The 17,563-nt window shown below is 43.0% G+C and overlaps 1 protein-coding gene across 2 annotated transcripts in view; it reads left to right on the forward strand.

Annotated features, from left to right (window-relative positions):
* The window catches only part of TFEB (transcription factor EB), a 72,006-nt gene extending 59,557 nt beyond the window's left edge, over positions 1–12,449 (forward strand). For both annotated transcript variants that reach the window (XM_079980894.1, XM_079980895.1), the window contains exons 4-10: positions 762–1,010; positions 1,546–1,626; positions 2,371–2,491; positions 2,702–2,758; positions 4,106–4,181; positions 4,568–4,715; positions 5,054–12,449. In XM_079980894.1, the coding sequence (XP_079837020.1) occupies positions 762–1,010; positions 1,546–1,626; positions 2,371–2,491; positions 2,702–2,758; positions 4,106–4,181; positions 4,568–4,715; positions 5,054–5,509 (1,188 nt within the window). In that variant the 3' untranslated portion in view covers positions 5,510–12,449. The remainder of the gene's footprint in view (positions 1–761; positions 1,011–1,545; positions 1,627–2,370; positions 2,492–2,701; positions 2,759–4,105; positions 4,182–4,567; positions 4,716–5,053) is intronic.
* Positions 12,450–17,563: the final 5,114 nt, after the last annotated feature.

The following is a 17,563-nucleotide window of genomic DNA, read 5'->3' on the forward strand; positions in this document are numbered from 1 at the left end:
TGTGTTTGCAAATCAACAAGTAATGGACAGGGATAGCTCGGCCATAGTGATCCACGTGCAGGTAACTGGGCTATTGTAGTGTGTTCTATGTTGGGCAGCTTGTACAAAATGCGGTTGTTAGGTTGCTAATGGGAGCAGCCTATTGCAGTCCTGCAAAATCTCTGCTGAAAGATCAACACTGGCTGCCCATTTGCTATTGGGCCAGTTTTAGGATTCTGTTGTTATGTATAAAGCCCTGAACAATTCAAGAAGACCTGAATCTATGCAGACCAGCCTGTCTGCTTAAATCTTAGGATGAGCTTCTCCTGGTTGAGCCACAGCCTGTGGAAATACATCTCCTAATGGAGAGTTGTAGAAAGTGAGTCCCAAAGAATCAGTATTTTGGGACCTGTGCTGTTGAACTTGTTCACTGATGATCTAGAGAGTTAGGGCTCTGCAGTGAGGTAAAGTTTGCTGACGATGCCAAATTGTTCAGTGTGGTTAAAAAAAAGAGAGAGGGATTGTGAGGGGTTCAAAAAAGGATAGACAGAGGTAGAGGAAAATGTGAACAATTGCTGTTACACACAGTTTTGAGTATGGTTACGATTCAAAATGAAGGCGGAGGGGTTCAGGCAAGCCATAGTTGTGTGGAGTCAATACTATATGAGAAAATAAAGCATATTTGTTCCTGAAGAGCTGCTCAGTTGAAATCTCCTGCTACTTTTTATATGACAGCCTTCTGCTTCTACATCTTTCCTCTCCTTTTTCCTGGATGCTTTCAGGTTCAGTCCTTCCTGGAGAACCCTACCACATACCACCTGCAACGGTCACGAGACAAGAAGGTCCAAGAATTCCTGTCTGAAACCTATGGGAACAAGTTTGCTCCACTGCTCAGCGCTCCGTCTCCTAAGCCTCCTCCTTCTGTCTCGCCTGGCGTGAGGCCAAGCCATGTCATGTCCTCCTCTGCCGGAAACAGTACCCCCAACAGTCCAATGGCAATGCTCAACATTGGCTCCAACCCAGAAAGGGAGGTGAGTGAATGGCTTCTATTCCTGGGGAACGGCGGATCTTTTGGGAGGGTTGGGAGATAATTCTGAACCCAGTTGTACTTTTCCTGGGACTGTACAGTAGGAAGTATTATGGGAAGTAGGAGCACTTGTTGTGGGGGAGAATTCAAGCCTGCAACCACCTCCCCTTTCTGCAAACTGAATTGAGAAGGCTCCACTATATAGTTGCACCGCATGATTCTCCTAGTTTTGCAGCTTCAAGTTTTAGAAAAGGGACAAAACGGAAGTCAGGTTTTTGTATCACTGTAGGAACTGTAATAAAGGAATATGTTGACTGTGGGGGAACTTTCATCTCCATTCTTTTTTGGTAGGAGGTGCTGTAGGAACATATGAAAGAAGCAAACCTTTATAAGACTCACTTAAATCTGCAGTTGTGTTTCTCATGTTTGTGTATATGGATTTTTAGTGAAAAAGTGTACATGGATTTTTAGTAAAAAAGTCAGTATTGACAGGATAGAGGAAATGGTTCTTATACCTCAAAGGCTACTTTTCCTTCCAGATAGATGACGTCATTGAAGACATAATGCAGCTGACAACTACTGTGGGGTGCATTAATCCAGAAATTCATATGCCAAATACTGTGAGTATCTCTGGTTTTTTGCTTGTTGTTGTCAGAAAGGGAGGGAATGGTGGAGGAAGGGAAGCTACAAGATCATCATCTCCTGGATGAATGGTGGTCAAACTATGAAAACTATCCTAATTGGGGGGGGGGATAAGCTGCACTGTGTCCATGCTGTGGGCCTATTGGGATGCTAGTTTGGACAGCAACATACCCTGCTACAACATTAGCAGCTGTGGAGCCTCAAATGTTTTTTAAACCCTGGCAGTCAATATAGTTTTCTTGGATTCACATCACTGGGATGAAGCTGTCTGTCTGTAAATCAGAAGGTGCCAGAATGATGCTGTCTAGAAGTTGTTGGACTCCCAGGTCCCAGCCAGCCTGGCCAATTTATTTATTTAACCTGTATACCACTTTATATTTCAAGAAATCCCAAAGTGGTCATGGATGGTGATGATAGCTGTGGTCCGACAACATATGGAGGGCACCCCCCACTTTGTAACCAGGAGCTCAGTCAGTAGAGCATGAAACTCTTGATCTCAAGGTCATGGGTTTGAGCCCCACATTGGGCAAATGATTCCTGCACTGCAGGGGGTTGGACTAGATGACCCTCGTGGTTATTTCCAACTCTACAGTACTGTGATTTTACTATGGTACTTTGCATCTGGCTGGAATCCCATTTCTTTGCCCCTTCCATTCTATTGTATCTTATTCCTATGCAAAGATATTTTTTAAAGTGCTTTGTTCCTTTTCTTTGTTTTCCAGCTGCCATTGTCCAGCAGCCACATGAATGTGTATAACAGCGATCTTCAGATGACACCCTCTGTGGTGGGCATGACCAGCAGCTCCTGCCCGGCCGATCTGACGCAGAAGAGAGAGCTCACGGGTAATTTGGCAGGGCTTATGATCCTTGGATCCATGCCTGAGTTGATTTGTTGGGGCCGTATCCAGCCCCAGCTTTGACTCAGGTTGTAGGGCACTGGGAGGTCTGTTTTCATATGCGCACGTGAGCATATATGCACATGCACATGTGCAACAGCACTCTTGTTTCTCTTGACCCACTGCTTTGCTTGACAGCTTGGTCTTTTGTCTCTAGATGCAGAGAACCGTGCATTGGCGAAGGAACGCCAGAAGAAGGACAATCACAATCTGAGTGAGTGGTGCTTGGTTAAAACCATGTGGCCTGAACGTCTTCCCAAAATGTCTTCAGTGATCCCTGCTCTGTTCCTCCTTATTCCTTCTAGAGAAGTTATGAGAAATCTCTTTCTTTCATGGGCAGTGTGGCAACCCAGTGTGTACTGGCTTCTTTCAGAAGAAATACTGTCTTGCAGGAGTCTTAAAATTTCACTCCTTTGTTAATGCAAGTATCTGACTGTCTTGGTGCAGAGAAGGACTCCAGAATGTGGAGGTGTTAGGAACACTCTGTACCTGTTGCATATGCACAGAGCTGGGTCTGTCTTCATGTGGACTTTTTGTGTTTTAGTCTTCTGCCGTCAGCCATTCAACTTGGAACAAAAGGGTGCTCATGTATCCAGCAAGCCTTTTTATCACCTGAGTGGTTCATAGAAGGCATGGTGTTTTGAGGTGGGCAGCTGTTTCCAACACTGCTAAAGCATGGATTCATGTAATTATGCTGCCTTGGTCTGGAAGAAATCAGCAACTGCAACTTTGTGTTTCTTCTTACATTTCATTTCAAAAGCAGACACCTGTTTTAATATAATAAGTTATAAGAATGGAAGACAATCAGTTCGGTGCTGCTGCTCTTGGGATAAAGAAAGAAAGCCATGATGCCAATCTGGGGAATAACCATTTTAGTCACGGTGTTACCTGGATGTTTTTGGAGGAGAAATTGCTGGTCATATGTAGTATAATATTTGTATTGGTTTATTTAAAAATATGCAAGCAGCGTATAAATGAAAGCAATTAGCATATTAACTCCAAACAGACAGAGGATCCATTAGCTAAAACAGCCAGCCAGAAAAAGGCATTCTGAACTGCAAGTTATTTCTATCCTATTGACTAACTCTGTCTCTAATTGTGACCTTCTTTCTGCTACACCAAAACTGCTTTTTTTTTGTTATGCACACTGCATATACTTGCAAATGTGTATGCATACAGTCACCGTGTGTGTGTTTTTGGATGCAAATACATGCAGCTTTAGGATTGTATCTAAGGCTGCACAGGCAGTGTTACACTTGCACAATGAAACTCCTTCTCTCCTCCACATACCTCCCAAAACTACTCCAGAGGGTCCCCCAAACCTGTTAAAAAGATTCTGAGGGTGTGGGGGGTGCTACAAGAGAGAGGAGGGGAAGTTCTGTTGCATAAGTGGAACTCCCTTGAGTGAGTGGAACGGCAACATTAGATACAGTTCTCAATTGATTCATAATTTCTTTCATCAGATTATATTTATTCCTTTATTTTGGCACCTTTGTGTTCATTTTTTATTGTATATTTTAATATATGTTCCATTTCCCCACTATTTTTGTTGTTCTCTTAGTTGAAAGAAGACGAAGGTTCAACATCAATGATCGCATTAAGGAACTAGGAATGCTGATCCCCAAAGCTGGAGACCTGTAAGTTGTGCTCAAATGTTCAATTATCCTAATGCCTCCTGAAGAGCCACGAAGGACCTCATGCTCTGAAACAGGCAACGGGAATAAAACCTTCTGGGAAATCATTTTTCCATATTCATTGAAAACACTACTTTCACTTCTGCCCCCCAAATATTCACAACACACCTTTTGTCTCAGCTAAAATTCCAAACTTCTTTAAGCCTTAAAGAAAAGATTTGTTAGAGGCAGATAAAACTTAGTATAATGGCACAAATGTTTGAGCTTTCCTCCCTTCATTTGTGTTTCAACACTAATTATGCTCTGAGCATAATTGCCTCCAGAACTTTCCTGAATCTTGAAGTCCTGCTTTTATTCTCTTAACATTCTGCTCCTATGTCTTCTTCCAGGGATGTGCGCTGGAACAAAGGGACAATCCTGAAAGCCTCTGTTGATTACATCAGGAGGATGCAGAAAGACTTGCAAAGGTCACGAGATCTTGAGAATCATTCTCGGCACCTGGAAATGGCAAACAAGCAGCTCTGGCTCCGCATACAGGTGAGTCCCCATCTTTTTGTCTTGTGCTCGCACCTCCTAAATCTCTTATGTGCATATAGCAACTGCCTTCATTTTACTCATTCATTCCTTCAGCCATCACTTTCCTCATCCCTACCCCCGTTCCAGTTGGTAGCCCTGTCTCATAATCTTGTGCTCAGGGAATAGATGAGAGAGGTTCTCAACCTTGGCTTCAAAGCTGATTCTTACTGTGGCCTTCACCCTCATGAAAGCATTACTGCCATTAGTAATGCCTATTGGAACTTTGGGTGGGTGGGTGGAGATCATGTTGATTGCTCACCTGCTGGACTGTTGTCATGTTTGTGTGCCTTGTCCTAAAGGAGCTGGAGATGCAGGCCCGAGTCCATGGCCTTCCAACTGCTTCACCTTCTGGCTTGAACATGGCTGAACTCGCTCAGCAAGTTGTGAAGCAAGAAACCCCTGGAGAAGAGGACACAACAGAGATCCAGCCGCCACCGCAGCCGCCACTCCACCCTGAGCAGGAGGCTCAGCAGCACCAGCCTCACTTTGCTCCTCCTCAGTCCCCTTACCACCAGCTGGACTTCACTCACGGCCTGAGCTTTGACGACAACTCGAGAGGCTTCCATGACCCTCTGGACCCCAGCCAAAATGTCTCCTTCCCTTCCCTGTCCAAGAAGGAGCTGGACTTGATGCTGATGGAGGATACCATGCTGCCCATGGCGTCTGACCCCTTGTTCTCTGCCGTGTCCCCGGAGGCTTCAAAGGCTAGCAGTCGCAGAAGCAGCTTCAGCATGGAGGACACAGATATGCTGTGATGAGAAGCTTCTAAGGCAGAAAAGACTTGGAGTCAAAATATTGTTTGTTTTCTGAAGATTCGTCCCTCTGCCTTATCCCTGCAGGCTTACTCAAAGGGCATATGAGACTGAACAGAGATGCTCCTGAAATAGGAGATTGTGTTTGTGTGCGCGCGTGGGGTAGGAAATGCTCCTCACAAAGCTCACCCCAGCTCTTGGAATGTTACCCCCAAGTTTCTCTTCTGCCTTGATTTGCCAAACACCCCCCCACCCCCAAGCAGCCTTGCCTCCTCTGCCGTGACCACGGGATGATCATGGTTTTCTTATGGCCCCTTTATGGCCTTTCAGATCCCTGCAGGTGTATCTCAGGGCCCTGTGCCTTTAATACTACGTGTCCTGCAGATCCAGTTTGAGCATTTATGCAACAATGTGATTTTAGTGTTGACGGCTGGGTGGCAGCTTGTCCTGTTTGAGAAGCAGCTTTAACCAAGGCTTGGTGTTAATCTCTTTTTCTTCTTGTGGGACTAGCACATCCCTTAAGCCTCACTGTGCCCCCCGTTCCTTTTTAAGCACCGCCTTATGAGAAACTGTTTTTTCTTAAAGGCGGGATATAAGTTTGCTAAATAAAACTCCTGTTGTCATGCTGACTCCCATATTGGGGCTCCTTTCCTTATACAGTGGTACCTCTGGTTGCTCACGATCCGGGTTACGATCTCCGCTAACCCGGAATTAGCCGCTCCTGGTTGCAAACTTTGCCCCAGGATGCAAGTGGAAATCGCGTGCCGGGGCGCCATTAGCAAAAGCGCGCCTGAGGTTGAGAACGGTTTCTGGTTGCGAACAAACCTCCGGAACGGATTCTGTTTGTAACCAGAGGTACCACTGTACAGGGCAGGGATATCCAGTAGACACTGCAAGATAGTGTGGTGCTACCACTTAGCAGTGTGGTGTGATGGGTGGTGATTTTGTATCAATTCTTTGGAGAGATGGAAGGATAATGTGATTGCTCTTGCAGAGCTTTTGCTAAAGTCAGAAGCCCAAGTGGGATAATAGCAGCCTTAATTAACTTTTTGACGGCTTTCAAAATGCACACTCCATTAGATTTCGATTAGACCTTTAGTCTGAGTTGTCCAAAGCTCAGCCTGTTGATGGCTAATTTTGGCTTGTGTCCATCCTCCATTTTAATCTTTTTGACTGTCATCCTGGGTAGCCATATGGAGTGCATGTGTGCACCTCGATATATTTCAAACTATTACCATCATTCACCTAGCAAAATGGGTAAGCTGTCTTTCCATTTAAAACTACTGCTAGCTGTAGCAAAAAAATCTTGCAAAGTATCTCCAGCTGCATGTTTGCTTTCCCACCACCACCCATGTGTATGGTAGTTGAGGACTGAGGCCACAGCCCATCAGTCTAGCTGGCAGCAGCTCAATCTGTGGCCCCTTCATGCTGGATGCCATACATCAGTAACTTGGCTACCAATGAATACATTTTTTTAAAACCTTACAAATTCCACCCCGTGTCCCTAAGCCCTCCTTGTCCCTGAAAGGAGCTCAAAGAATCTTCCTTTGCACCAGTTTGATTAAGCTTCTTCAGCTAAGCTGGTGCAAACTCTAGTGTGGTTCTGAGCGCATTTGTTTTAAACTGATTTTAATATTGTACTTTTAAATTGCTGTAACCTGCCCTGGGACCTTATGGCAAAGGGCGAGTAAGAAATCAAATTAATCATAATAATAACAATACATACATACATTCACTTATGCCTCTTTATTTTGGAATGTATGTATCACTCTCCCACTACATGTGCAAATGTTTGGTGCGCTTATTTCCAGTAACAACTGCAAATCAAAATGCCATGAAAAGCTGCTATTATTTGTGGCCTGCTACTTTTAAGTGGTTAACACAAGTTGGTAGTTTGCACATGGACTTATATCCGTGGTGGGGAACACCACAAGCATACACAACTCTCCTGACCTTGCATTTCCTTTCCTGGACACCCTCTTATACAATTCAATTTAAGATGGAGACATTGCAGCAAGGAATTTTCTCCCCCCCCCCCCCATTGTCAAACAATGTATGAATGAGAAATTCTATCAGTTCTGAAGGTGTGTGCCTTGGTTTACTTCACAGCTTTATTTGAGTGTTTTGGCAACTGCTATCTCCTAGAACTGATAAGATCACCAGCTTTTTCTTTTTGCAGCCTAAGTTCTCTGCACCTCACTCTTCCAGGCAGTCTTGGGCAGGTCCCAGAGTAACTAGATTTTATGCCTACCATCAGTGCTTCAATGTCTCAGGGCATTTTGGTCAGGGCTCAATAATCCTTCCAGTCACTTAGGAATTGTGGTGCTTTGCAGGTCCAGCCTATTAGTGCCTGACATTATCTGTCCTTGACCAGCCCCTGGTAGCTGTGGCTGAATTGTCTGCTCTACATTTCTTCAGCCCCACTGGTAACTCAGGAAGTTCAAAAGAAGCAAGGACCTCCTTTCTGACTGCTTGGCACCTTGTATGTTGCATCAGATGAAAATCCCCTATTGCACTGCGAGCTGCTTCACGTGTACATTGCAGAGAGACTTGGCCTGATGTTTTTGGCAAGAGCAATATGCTTGGTGGTGCTTGAATGTAAGTAATCACAGATTGATCAATGTTCAGTGGCCTTAGGGTAGATTGCTGCCACAGGGCTTGTAAGCATGGGTCTGAGCACTTTTGCCTTCATCCCTTTCCATTGGAAAACCCGCTCTTTAACACTAAATTGGAACAAATACCAATCTGTGGAAGACCTGGTTGCTGTTTGTTCTGATTCTGTGCTAAACCATGGGTTTTCCCTGGGGGAAAGTGGCAGGGCATGGATGAGCCTCTAGTGTCACCAAGCCTGTGAATTTAGGAGACTTTGGCTCCAACTGAATCTCAGTTCCTTGGTTAAGTTGCTCTGTGTGTGATAGAGATATTTTGGAGAAGCAAGTGGAAACATCTAGTCACATGGGGACAGGGACATGTTGTGTTTGTGAGCCTGGGGATGTGTCAAGTGATACTGTTCAGATTATTACATTTAGCTTCTTAAGTCTGCTCTAGTCTTTTTGGACTTGCAGTGTGCATGCCTTAATGGTATCTAGAATCTGCTTCTCATTTTGGATCTATAGAGAAAGGAAGCTCTGACTTCTTCTCAGAATGCTTATTGACATATTTGGAGAGCCCATGGTTCAGTGGAAGAGCTCGTGCTCTGCATGCAAAAGATCCCAAAAGGGTCAAGTAGGAGGTGATGCAAGAGACCTCAGCTTGAGAACTTGAAGAGCCTCCTGCTAGTCAGAGCAGACAAGACTTGAGCTAGATGGACCCAAGTATCTGACCTGGTTATATGTCAACTTCCTCTATTAAACAACTGAGGAAAAACCCGAACGGAAGGGAACTAACTTTAGCATTTCAGGTAACAGCTTCCTTTTTCTCTGAAACATTTTTTTTTTTTTTTGGTAGAGATTTCAATTCCATAACCATGAGCCATCTGCCAAAGAGCCACCAGCATATTCCTTTCAGACAAAGCAGTGCCTTCAGTCTCCACTGCTTCTGTAGTTTTGTAGGGTCTTTCTGCACAATCGGTCAAACAAAGTTCTAGCTGTATATTTAGCTATTTATGATGCTCTTGCAAGTCCTCCCCACTCACCTTCTTACAATGTTCCATCTGTGCACTCTAGAAATGAGGGAGGTAGACATATGTAGGAGAGGGAAAGGACACAACATCCAAAGATTATTTTTTTTTAAAAAACTCAGCTAAACAAAATAATGGTGTGTAGCCTTTCTGGGATTTGCTACTTTTTTTAAAAAAAATGGCTAGATGACTACTCAATTGCTGAAGCTGTACAGCAAGGGACTGTACAGCCTTCAAAGAGTGAAAATAATAAACAACCCAAAAGTTCACAAATTGGTGTCTGCCTGGAGGGAGAGTAAATCACTAGTCAGTCATCACTTATCCAGTAGAAGCATGTGACATGCTTGCAAGCAAATTCCATGCAGCAGCAGTCACATAATCAGCAGATGCGCTGTTGAGGGAAGGTGGTACTTCTTTCTCCAAACTACCTGCTGAATTTTATCTGCAGCAAAATTCAGGTGGGGAGTATGTGGCTCTGCCTCCAGCAGATTGGAATATTTCAAAAATGAGGAATTTGGTAAAACCACTTAGACAACTCAGCTCCAAGTTCACCCAGGGCTTGTTTTAGTGTTTTCAGTGCCACAGCAATGAACATTTTGTATCACTGAGGTATCTGTATTCTGAAAACATTGCAGTCCTTTTGTGACAAAGCACCTTCTGCAAACGCATGCAGTGTCACAGTTTTGTGCCACAGTAACCCATTTAAAACTGATCTGATTGTTTTCCAATTCACTTCTGTTGCTTCTCAGTCAGAAGAACAGAAGATTTAAGGCTATGTGAACATCTGTGCAAGAAAACAGCGAATCAGAACTGAGCAGATTTTCATCAACAGATCATGTAGGACAGTGGTTCCCAATTACCCAAATACTATGGATCCCCTACTTTGAAATTTTTAATATCTCTGTGGTAGTTTTTGTTATGTGGATGGTGCTACAGACCCCTGCATGGGTTATGTGGACTCCCTGGGGTCCGTGGACCACCAATTGGCAACCACTGATAGAGGAGATGTACTTTCCTCTGCCCACAGCAACCACAGCCTTTGCTGTAATGGAACAAGGTTACACTAGTATCATGGTACACATCTTGGAAGATGCTTGTGACATAATTGCAACCAACAAAATTCTTTCTTCTTCCTACAAAGGCAATGCTATTTTATTTTCCTCCGTTTAAGTGTATTTTTCTTCAAAGGTTTAGCAGTGGAACAAGCACATTTCCGCCCCCCCCCCACTATTTTTTAAAAAACATCATTCCCCACAGTAAGGCAACTGCTCCTGCTTTGCCCATAAAGGAGGATATGGATTATAGTGCCTAGTGTTGCTGGACTAGGGCTTGTGCTGCTTTGGTAATTAACATAGCAAGTACTGATTTAGTCATCCAGAAGAGCATACCTAGACATGCAGCCATGTGAGACCAAAACCAATCGCACTTGATTTTGCACCATAGTGCATTTTGCAAAGTTGGAATATTTTTATCATAAAATATATATTCGGCAGATTTCCTAAAGAGGAATTTGGTAGAACCAAGGATGGTTTGGATGACAACCTAGGGCAGCCTTCATTAACCTGGTGCTCTCCAGATGTTTTGGATCCCAATTCCCAGCCAGCCAGCCAGTATAGCTTTACTAGTTGGGGCTACTGTGAGTTGTAGTCCAAAACACCAGGTTAGGGAAGACTGACCTAGACTTTCATGAACCACCCCACCCCCCTTTCCGTTGTTCTTTGCTAACATATGTACAGTAGTTCCATAACTATTGGTTTATTTCAAGTGTCTGTGGAAGGATAGCGGGCATTAGAAGTAGGACACAATTTGCACACTGTTGGACTAGAAAGTATTGTGAACTCCTGCCAAAGGCCAATGGGTGTGCAAGCTGTGTTATCGGCAGTAAAATGTATGGCAACTTGAATGCAAGCGTTCAGTGCATGTTGTGAGTTTGAGGGGGAATTTTGAAAAGGCAGGTGATATTGGAAACCCTGTTCGGGAGCAGAAGGAGAGCATAAGGTTGGGTTGGTGCTTTACAATCAATTGTAAATGTATTAAGCATGTAATAATATGTATTAAGAAAAAGCCTCCGTTTGTACAAAGACTATATTGGAAGGATCTGCAGCAGTTATAGCGCAGATACCTGGAAAAGACTGAGTGGGGGAGGAATAAAGAAAATGACTTATTGGAAGGTTCTTTCTCAATTCATTATATTACATGTTAGAACTCTCATGTTCATGAAGTGCTTCTGCAGAGACAGAATGCGGTTATTACTTGCATTATGCAGTGTGCTTGATTTACAAGATATAGGTATAGGATGTGAATGTAATATTTGTTCAAAAAGCCTGTGGTTTTCAGCCTCATTTCTTCTCAGGATTTTAAACTATGGCATATTTGTATTTCTTCCTTATCTGGGACAGAAAAATCATGTTATCTGCAAAACTAGAGCTTAAAAAAAAAACAAACCCAGTCTAACAGCACAATCCTGAGCCCGTTTACTCAGATGTAAGTCCCCTTGAGTCTAATGGGACATACTTCCAAGTAAGTATGCATAGGCTTGCACAATCTAACAGTGCAACACTATGCCTGTTTATTGATAAATCCCACTGCGCTCATTGAGGATTGCTCCTAGGTATGTGTGCACAGGATTGTAGCTTTAATGTCTGATCTGTTTGTAATCTTCAACTCAACATGATCCAGTAGGCTTTGAAAAACATGTGAATTTGAAGATAAAAGCCAGAATGTTTTCTCCCTCCCCCCCCAAAAAAAAGAAATCTAGCAGTTTTTTTGATGCCTCAGCTTGCAAATAAGATCAGTCTCAAGCAACTGAAAGGGACCTAAATTTCAGAAAGTGTTGTACTCATAAGTTCCTTTCTTTCAAATATTAGACTATTGAGATGTCTCATGCTGGGTACTTGAAATCAGTGGTCACATTTCTTAAAACTTTGGGGGCAAAGATTTTTATATGTTCTCTTTACCTTTGTTTCTACATGCTAGTATATGCCATAGCACAGCATGCTTTGTTGACTTATATGGTGAAGTTGTGTATATTGTATACACAGCAAGGATTAATTATAAACTATGAAGTATATATTATATATGGCTCCCCACTGGAACAGATAAAAGGTACTTTACCAAAATCTCTTCCAGTGTGAGAAGTGAGGAGCTAGCCTTTTTTGAGAATTAGTCACAAATTTTTAAAAGAATGTTGTTTTTAATAAAACAAAGAAAAAGAAAAATGCACCACGCTCTGATTCTGAAATGTTACTACTGTTTTATAAATAAATGTATAAAATAATGGACTGGAACAGAGGAAAAAAATCATTAAAATTTATTTATTTACAATCGATTGAGACATCTGATTCTTTTTGGGATACAAGGGAGCACACTAAAGCATTTCAAAAGAACAGCCACGCTACAGTGATTATAGAAGTGGCACATTCAATGTACAGTAGTTTAGGGAGGGTGAAGCCTTTTGAGAAAGACTGTCTTCAAAATAGCGCAGAAGAAACAACGGGAAGGACAAACTAATTACAAAAACTGGAGACGCGGGGATCTACTTTCCATCCACTTCACCAGATGTAGCTTTCAGAGAGGAAAACTTCAAGCCTTTTCAGGGAGGAGTGGGACAAAATTCCAATATACAGCAATTTGCAAGGTGATGCTATCTTTGATGCTACAGGTAAACCATTTCCCTTGCAAATTGAATGGAAACTTACATGGATTTATGCTCTTTAAACAAATTGTGCTTGAGGATTAAGAGCACAAGGTGGTGCTGTTGGCATGGCTGTCCCAGAGCTTTAAAACTCCCGTCTGGCACAGATCTCTGGCTTACCTTTCATGCACAAATGAACATAACTTTGTCATACTTTCTTAATGGCATGTGAAACTGACAAGTTATCTATGCACGCCCATGAATAGCAAGCAGTGTGGAAAGAGGGATTTAAATTTGTTTTGTGTACAGTTAGTCCAACTGTTTATGTGCTACATTTCCTATTGCTTCCCACCCCCCATTCAATTTGAATATTTGATCCCAAATCCCATTAAATATGTGTAGTTTTAAGGGTCAGAATGGGGAAGAAACAGATAATATTTGTTAATACCTTGCTGTTTGAGATCTGGCAGTACCAGTTGGCTTCCTGACTTTCATTTCTAAAGATTGTGATGTAAGGCACTTAAATTTGATGTAAGATTGTGATGTAAGGCACCTAAATGTTCTGGACTTTAATAAAATCATGCTATCTGCAGCTTTACTGTCTAAAGGGAGACAGGGAGGGTAACATAAAACTAGTATAGTGAATAGACTGAGCTATGATCAGGGAGTCCCAGTCTGAATCTCATCTCGGACCTCTGCTATGAAATTATTCTGCTTGCTCCTGCCGGTGACCTTGTGGCTTTTCTCCATATCTCTGCATGGGTAGCTACTTATCTAGGCTATCCTAAGGCCCAATTGGCTGCTTCCATTACACCATACCTGATGGGACCTGCAGAAGTAGTAGTGGATTCACTTGTCATCAGTGATGATAAAGTGCAGGTGCAGGGATCCTTTGGCCCTCCAGAAGTTGCTGAACAACAACTCTGATCAACCACTGCCATTGGCCATGTTCTGCTGGGGCTAATGGGAAGCCCAACACACATCCCCAAACAGTGGAATGAAAGACTGGAGCCACCTGTTTAATGTGGTTGAAATGGCAGTTCATTCAGTGGTTATGGAACTAATAACACTTGAAAAACCCTGATCATTGAGGTACAGAAGAAATCTATATACTTTCTATCTTTCCCTGTGACATAAGGAAACAGCAATACTGGGCACTGGAGATCAATACATGATTTTCTCCTGCATCTGTGGGGCATGGAGGGGGTAGAGTTTGAGGTGCCACTCCCACCAAAGCCCACAATACATAAATGTTGACGTTTCTCGTTCACTTACCAGAAGGTCTCTTTTTTGATACCATTCCCCTAACCTAGTACATCCTTCCAGCTCACCAGCTCATAATATTGCAGTTGGCCAACTATATTTCCTATGTGTTTTAGGTGATGGATATTCTAGAGGGCATCATTTTCATCAGGTTTTCCGGGGGGGGGGGGGGTAGAAGGTTTCAGCATGAGTGAGAGAGAGATGAAACATTCAGTGTGCACTTAAGGATATACCGACAATTAAATTGCAAGTAAACAAACAACCCAAGTGTGTTTTAAGAGGATTAATTGCCCCCTTCTAATGATCAGAGCTATAGCTCCCCTGGGGAATAATCTCACTTAGCTTGAAGTGCAAGAGAAGCCTTCCACTCTCTAAATGGCATCTCTGGGTATTCCCTTTAGTATAAGAGGGTAGAAAGCCATTTAAATCAAACAGATTTCTGCTGCGACGGAATGAATATCTCTGTAACTCCCCCTATTAGTAAAGTAGGGGTCCCTTCAGATAGTAAAGCAGGGAGTGGGGTGGGGTCCCTTCAGATAGGAGGACAGGAAAATCTTGCTTTAATAAAGTCCTCAGCCAAACTGTTGATGCAAACTCACAAGCGCAATTAATGATTAGTCTCCCACCCCCTAAGTGCAAACCTGGCACAGGTTCAGTAAATGGTCACAGGTTCAGTAAATGGAGCATAGTGCTACATCCTTAGTGTAGTGTTTCCAGCTTGAGTTTAACATATGAGGTCCCAAAGACACGTCAATTTAACATCAGACTCTTCCACTGCAGTTCTTCTGAGGCCCCTCATAAGCTGCCTTCTGCTCACATGGCATTTGCTACTACTGCCCTTAATATGATTGTCTCATCGCCAGTCTTGTCAGAACATAAGCTAATCACATCACTCCACGTGCCTCAGAGATGGCAGCTCAAGTGGCTGTTGAGTAAAGAGTTGACTGAGGACCCTTCTCAGTGCAGGACTGATCTGGCTAAAGACTCCTTCATTATCCTCTTTGTAACTGATTTGGCTGTGCAGGGTGGGGTCTTGACAGCAGCTACTTTAGAAGTTTTAACCACTATTGCCTGTTTTCCTAACCAATCCACACAAGTCTTGCGATTGGCACCAGAATTAAAAGGTACCAAATTTAAGCCCCCACTTGCCAAGGAACAAGTGTGAGTGCACATTAAGGCTCCTGATTGCTCCTTTGCAGCCACAGCTTTACCTGCCCCACATCTGAGGTGGAAAGCTGGAATAATAAAAAAAATGTTGTATGTAAATATGCATGTATTTTAAATTTTGAAGCGAACTTTTACCAGGATTTCAGTGTTTGCAGAGGGAGCCACCTAGTGGTTGCTATGTGCATTGGCTGTTCCTTTAGTTCTGGAATATGACAGCAAGAGTCTTCATTTTGACACTAAAGTTAATTGCAACAGTTGTGACCTGCGAGTAATAGTGATGTTGTGCAATGTCACAAATGCTTGCTTACAGCGGACCCTCCATACGGTTACACTTACCCTTTCAGTCTCAATTTGTGGAGGATGAGAACAGCAGACACCCCACGTTGCCCTTTATTGCCATATGAAGGTTCATTCCTTACTGTATTGCTAGAGAAATCTTCCTGCCTCTTTGTGTAGGTTTGCAATGTGTGTGTGTGTGGAATGGTGGGGTGAAGTTGCAGTGGAGGGTAGTCTGTGGTAGAAGCAATGTGGAGAGGTTGCAATGGGGCATTGTCCCCCACAACAACTTCCCATGCTGGGATGGAGTCTAGCAACAACTGGAGGCCCGTTATGCTGCAAAATTATGTAAAAAGTGGGCTCAACTGTTTATTTTAATACCTTTAAAGAACGGCTGTTATTCCAATGGAATAAGCCAGTGCTTTTCTTCTTCTTCCAGGGGGTACACAGCACCTGCACCTCTTTTCTGTTGTTGTTAAAAACAACAGAACTTACTCTAACAACTTCATGGTGAGTACCAGCAGCTATTTTATTTATAAAAGTACAGCCATCATACTGTTGAACCAAAATGATCTTCTCCTCTTCATCCCTCTCCTCAGCAAAGACCCACACACTCTGAAGGGTATGCGACACATGCATGGCTCCTCAGGTAGTTTCCTATCTGAATTGTTTGTGTCAGAAATGTACCTACCACCTTCCCTGAGGGTTTAATTACTGAGCCAGGCAGCTAATCAGAGGTCTGCAGCTGAAAAGGTGTCGTCATGGTTACAGGCTACCTAGGCTCACTCACAAGTCCTCTGACTCATAGCATCATGTTAGAAGGGCACAAATGGGAACGGTGAACTGAGGACATGGGAAGTTTAAAACTAAAGTACGGTACTTAAGTCATTGCTTTGGGCCCCCATCTGCACTATACGTTTAAAGTAGTATCGGACCACTTCAAACATCCATGGTTTCTGACAAAGTATCCTGGGAACTGTGGTTTGTTATGGTTGCCGAGAGTTGTTAAGAAACATCTATTCCCAGTACAGAGCTTACAGTTCCCAGCATTCCCTGAGAAGAGGCCTTGGTTGTTAAGCCACTCTGGGAATTGTGTGGAGGTGCTATGCGATATTTGAGAGCTCCTCATTCTTTATCTCTTTTACATGAGATAAATAAAGAGGGAGAAATTTCAAGACAGTGAGACGAGAAAGGCACTGGAAGGGGAAAGGTGGCTGTTTTAAACCTTGGCAAAAGTTTGAGTAAAGTTTGAGTAAAGCAGGGGTGGCTCCTTCACAGCCGCCACTGTCGTCATTCAGAACAAGCACTGGCTCCTCCTGGCCAAGCTCAGCAGCAGAGGCACTGGCAGGGGAAATAGGGACATTCTTGGCTCAAATCAGAAGCCAGGATAGCTTTTGTAATTCCAGGACTGTCCCTGGAATTCTGTTCTGTTATTGGCTAGTTGGCCTCCCATGGAATTTGGAAACTGCTGAGTTAGATTCTCTCCTCTGCAAAGGATTCCCTGACAAACTTCATATATGCGCTTTACTAAATTAGTGAGGACCAGGTTAAATATCAGAAATGGAAGAACACTTCCCATCTTTCTGGTTTCATGGCAACACACTGAAGATCTGCTGGGATTTGTGGAACGTATTAAAACTTCTTTATTTCCATGTGCATTTTTGTTTTATTCAAAAGGTGGTTTGGGTTGTTTAAACACTATTGTAATGCCAGCAGTGTGCTGATCTGCATGCTCCTCCATACTCAGCACACTTCTAAAGTTTAAAGTGATGGCATTCATTTCTAGAAATGCCCCTTTCACACATGTGCTGAGGCGAACCATGTCCAGGGAACTGTGTCAGTTTCCTATGAAAAGATGCAGCTACATCTCAGATTGTTCAGCTGCAACAAAGCCCCTAAAATAGACTCATCAGGATGTGGGTAAAAAATTACCAAGACTAATCTTGGAAACTTTATTAAAAAGAAAAGAGAGAGTTCAGACACTTAAGGAAAAAAAACCCCTCATCCTGATTTATCTGGGGAGTGTGAACACTAAATAGAGAACAACGCCTGAAGTGTGAATTATTTCCTATATTAACACAGAGGAAAAACTGATAGC

The sequence above is a fragment of the Podarcis cretensis genome (assembly GCF_951804945.1).
Source record: "Podarcis cretensis genome assembly, chromosome: 6".
Taxonomy (NCBI): domain Eukaryota; kingdom Metazoa; phylum Chordata; class Lepidosauria; order Squamata; family Lacertidae; genus Podarcis; species Podarcis cretensis.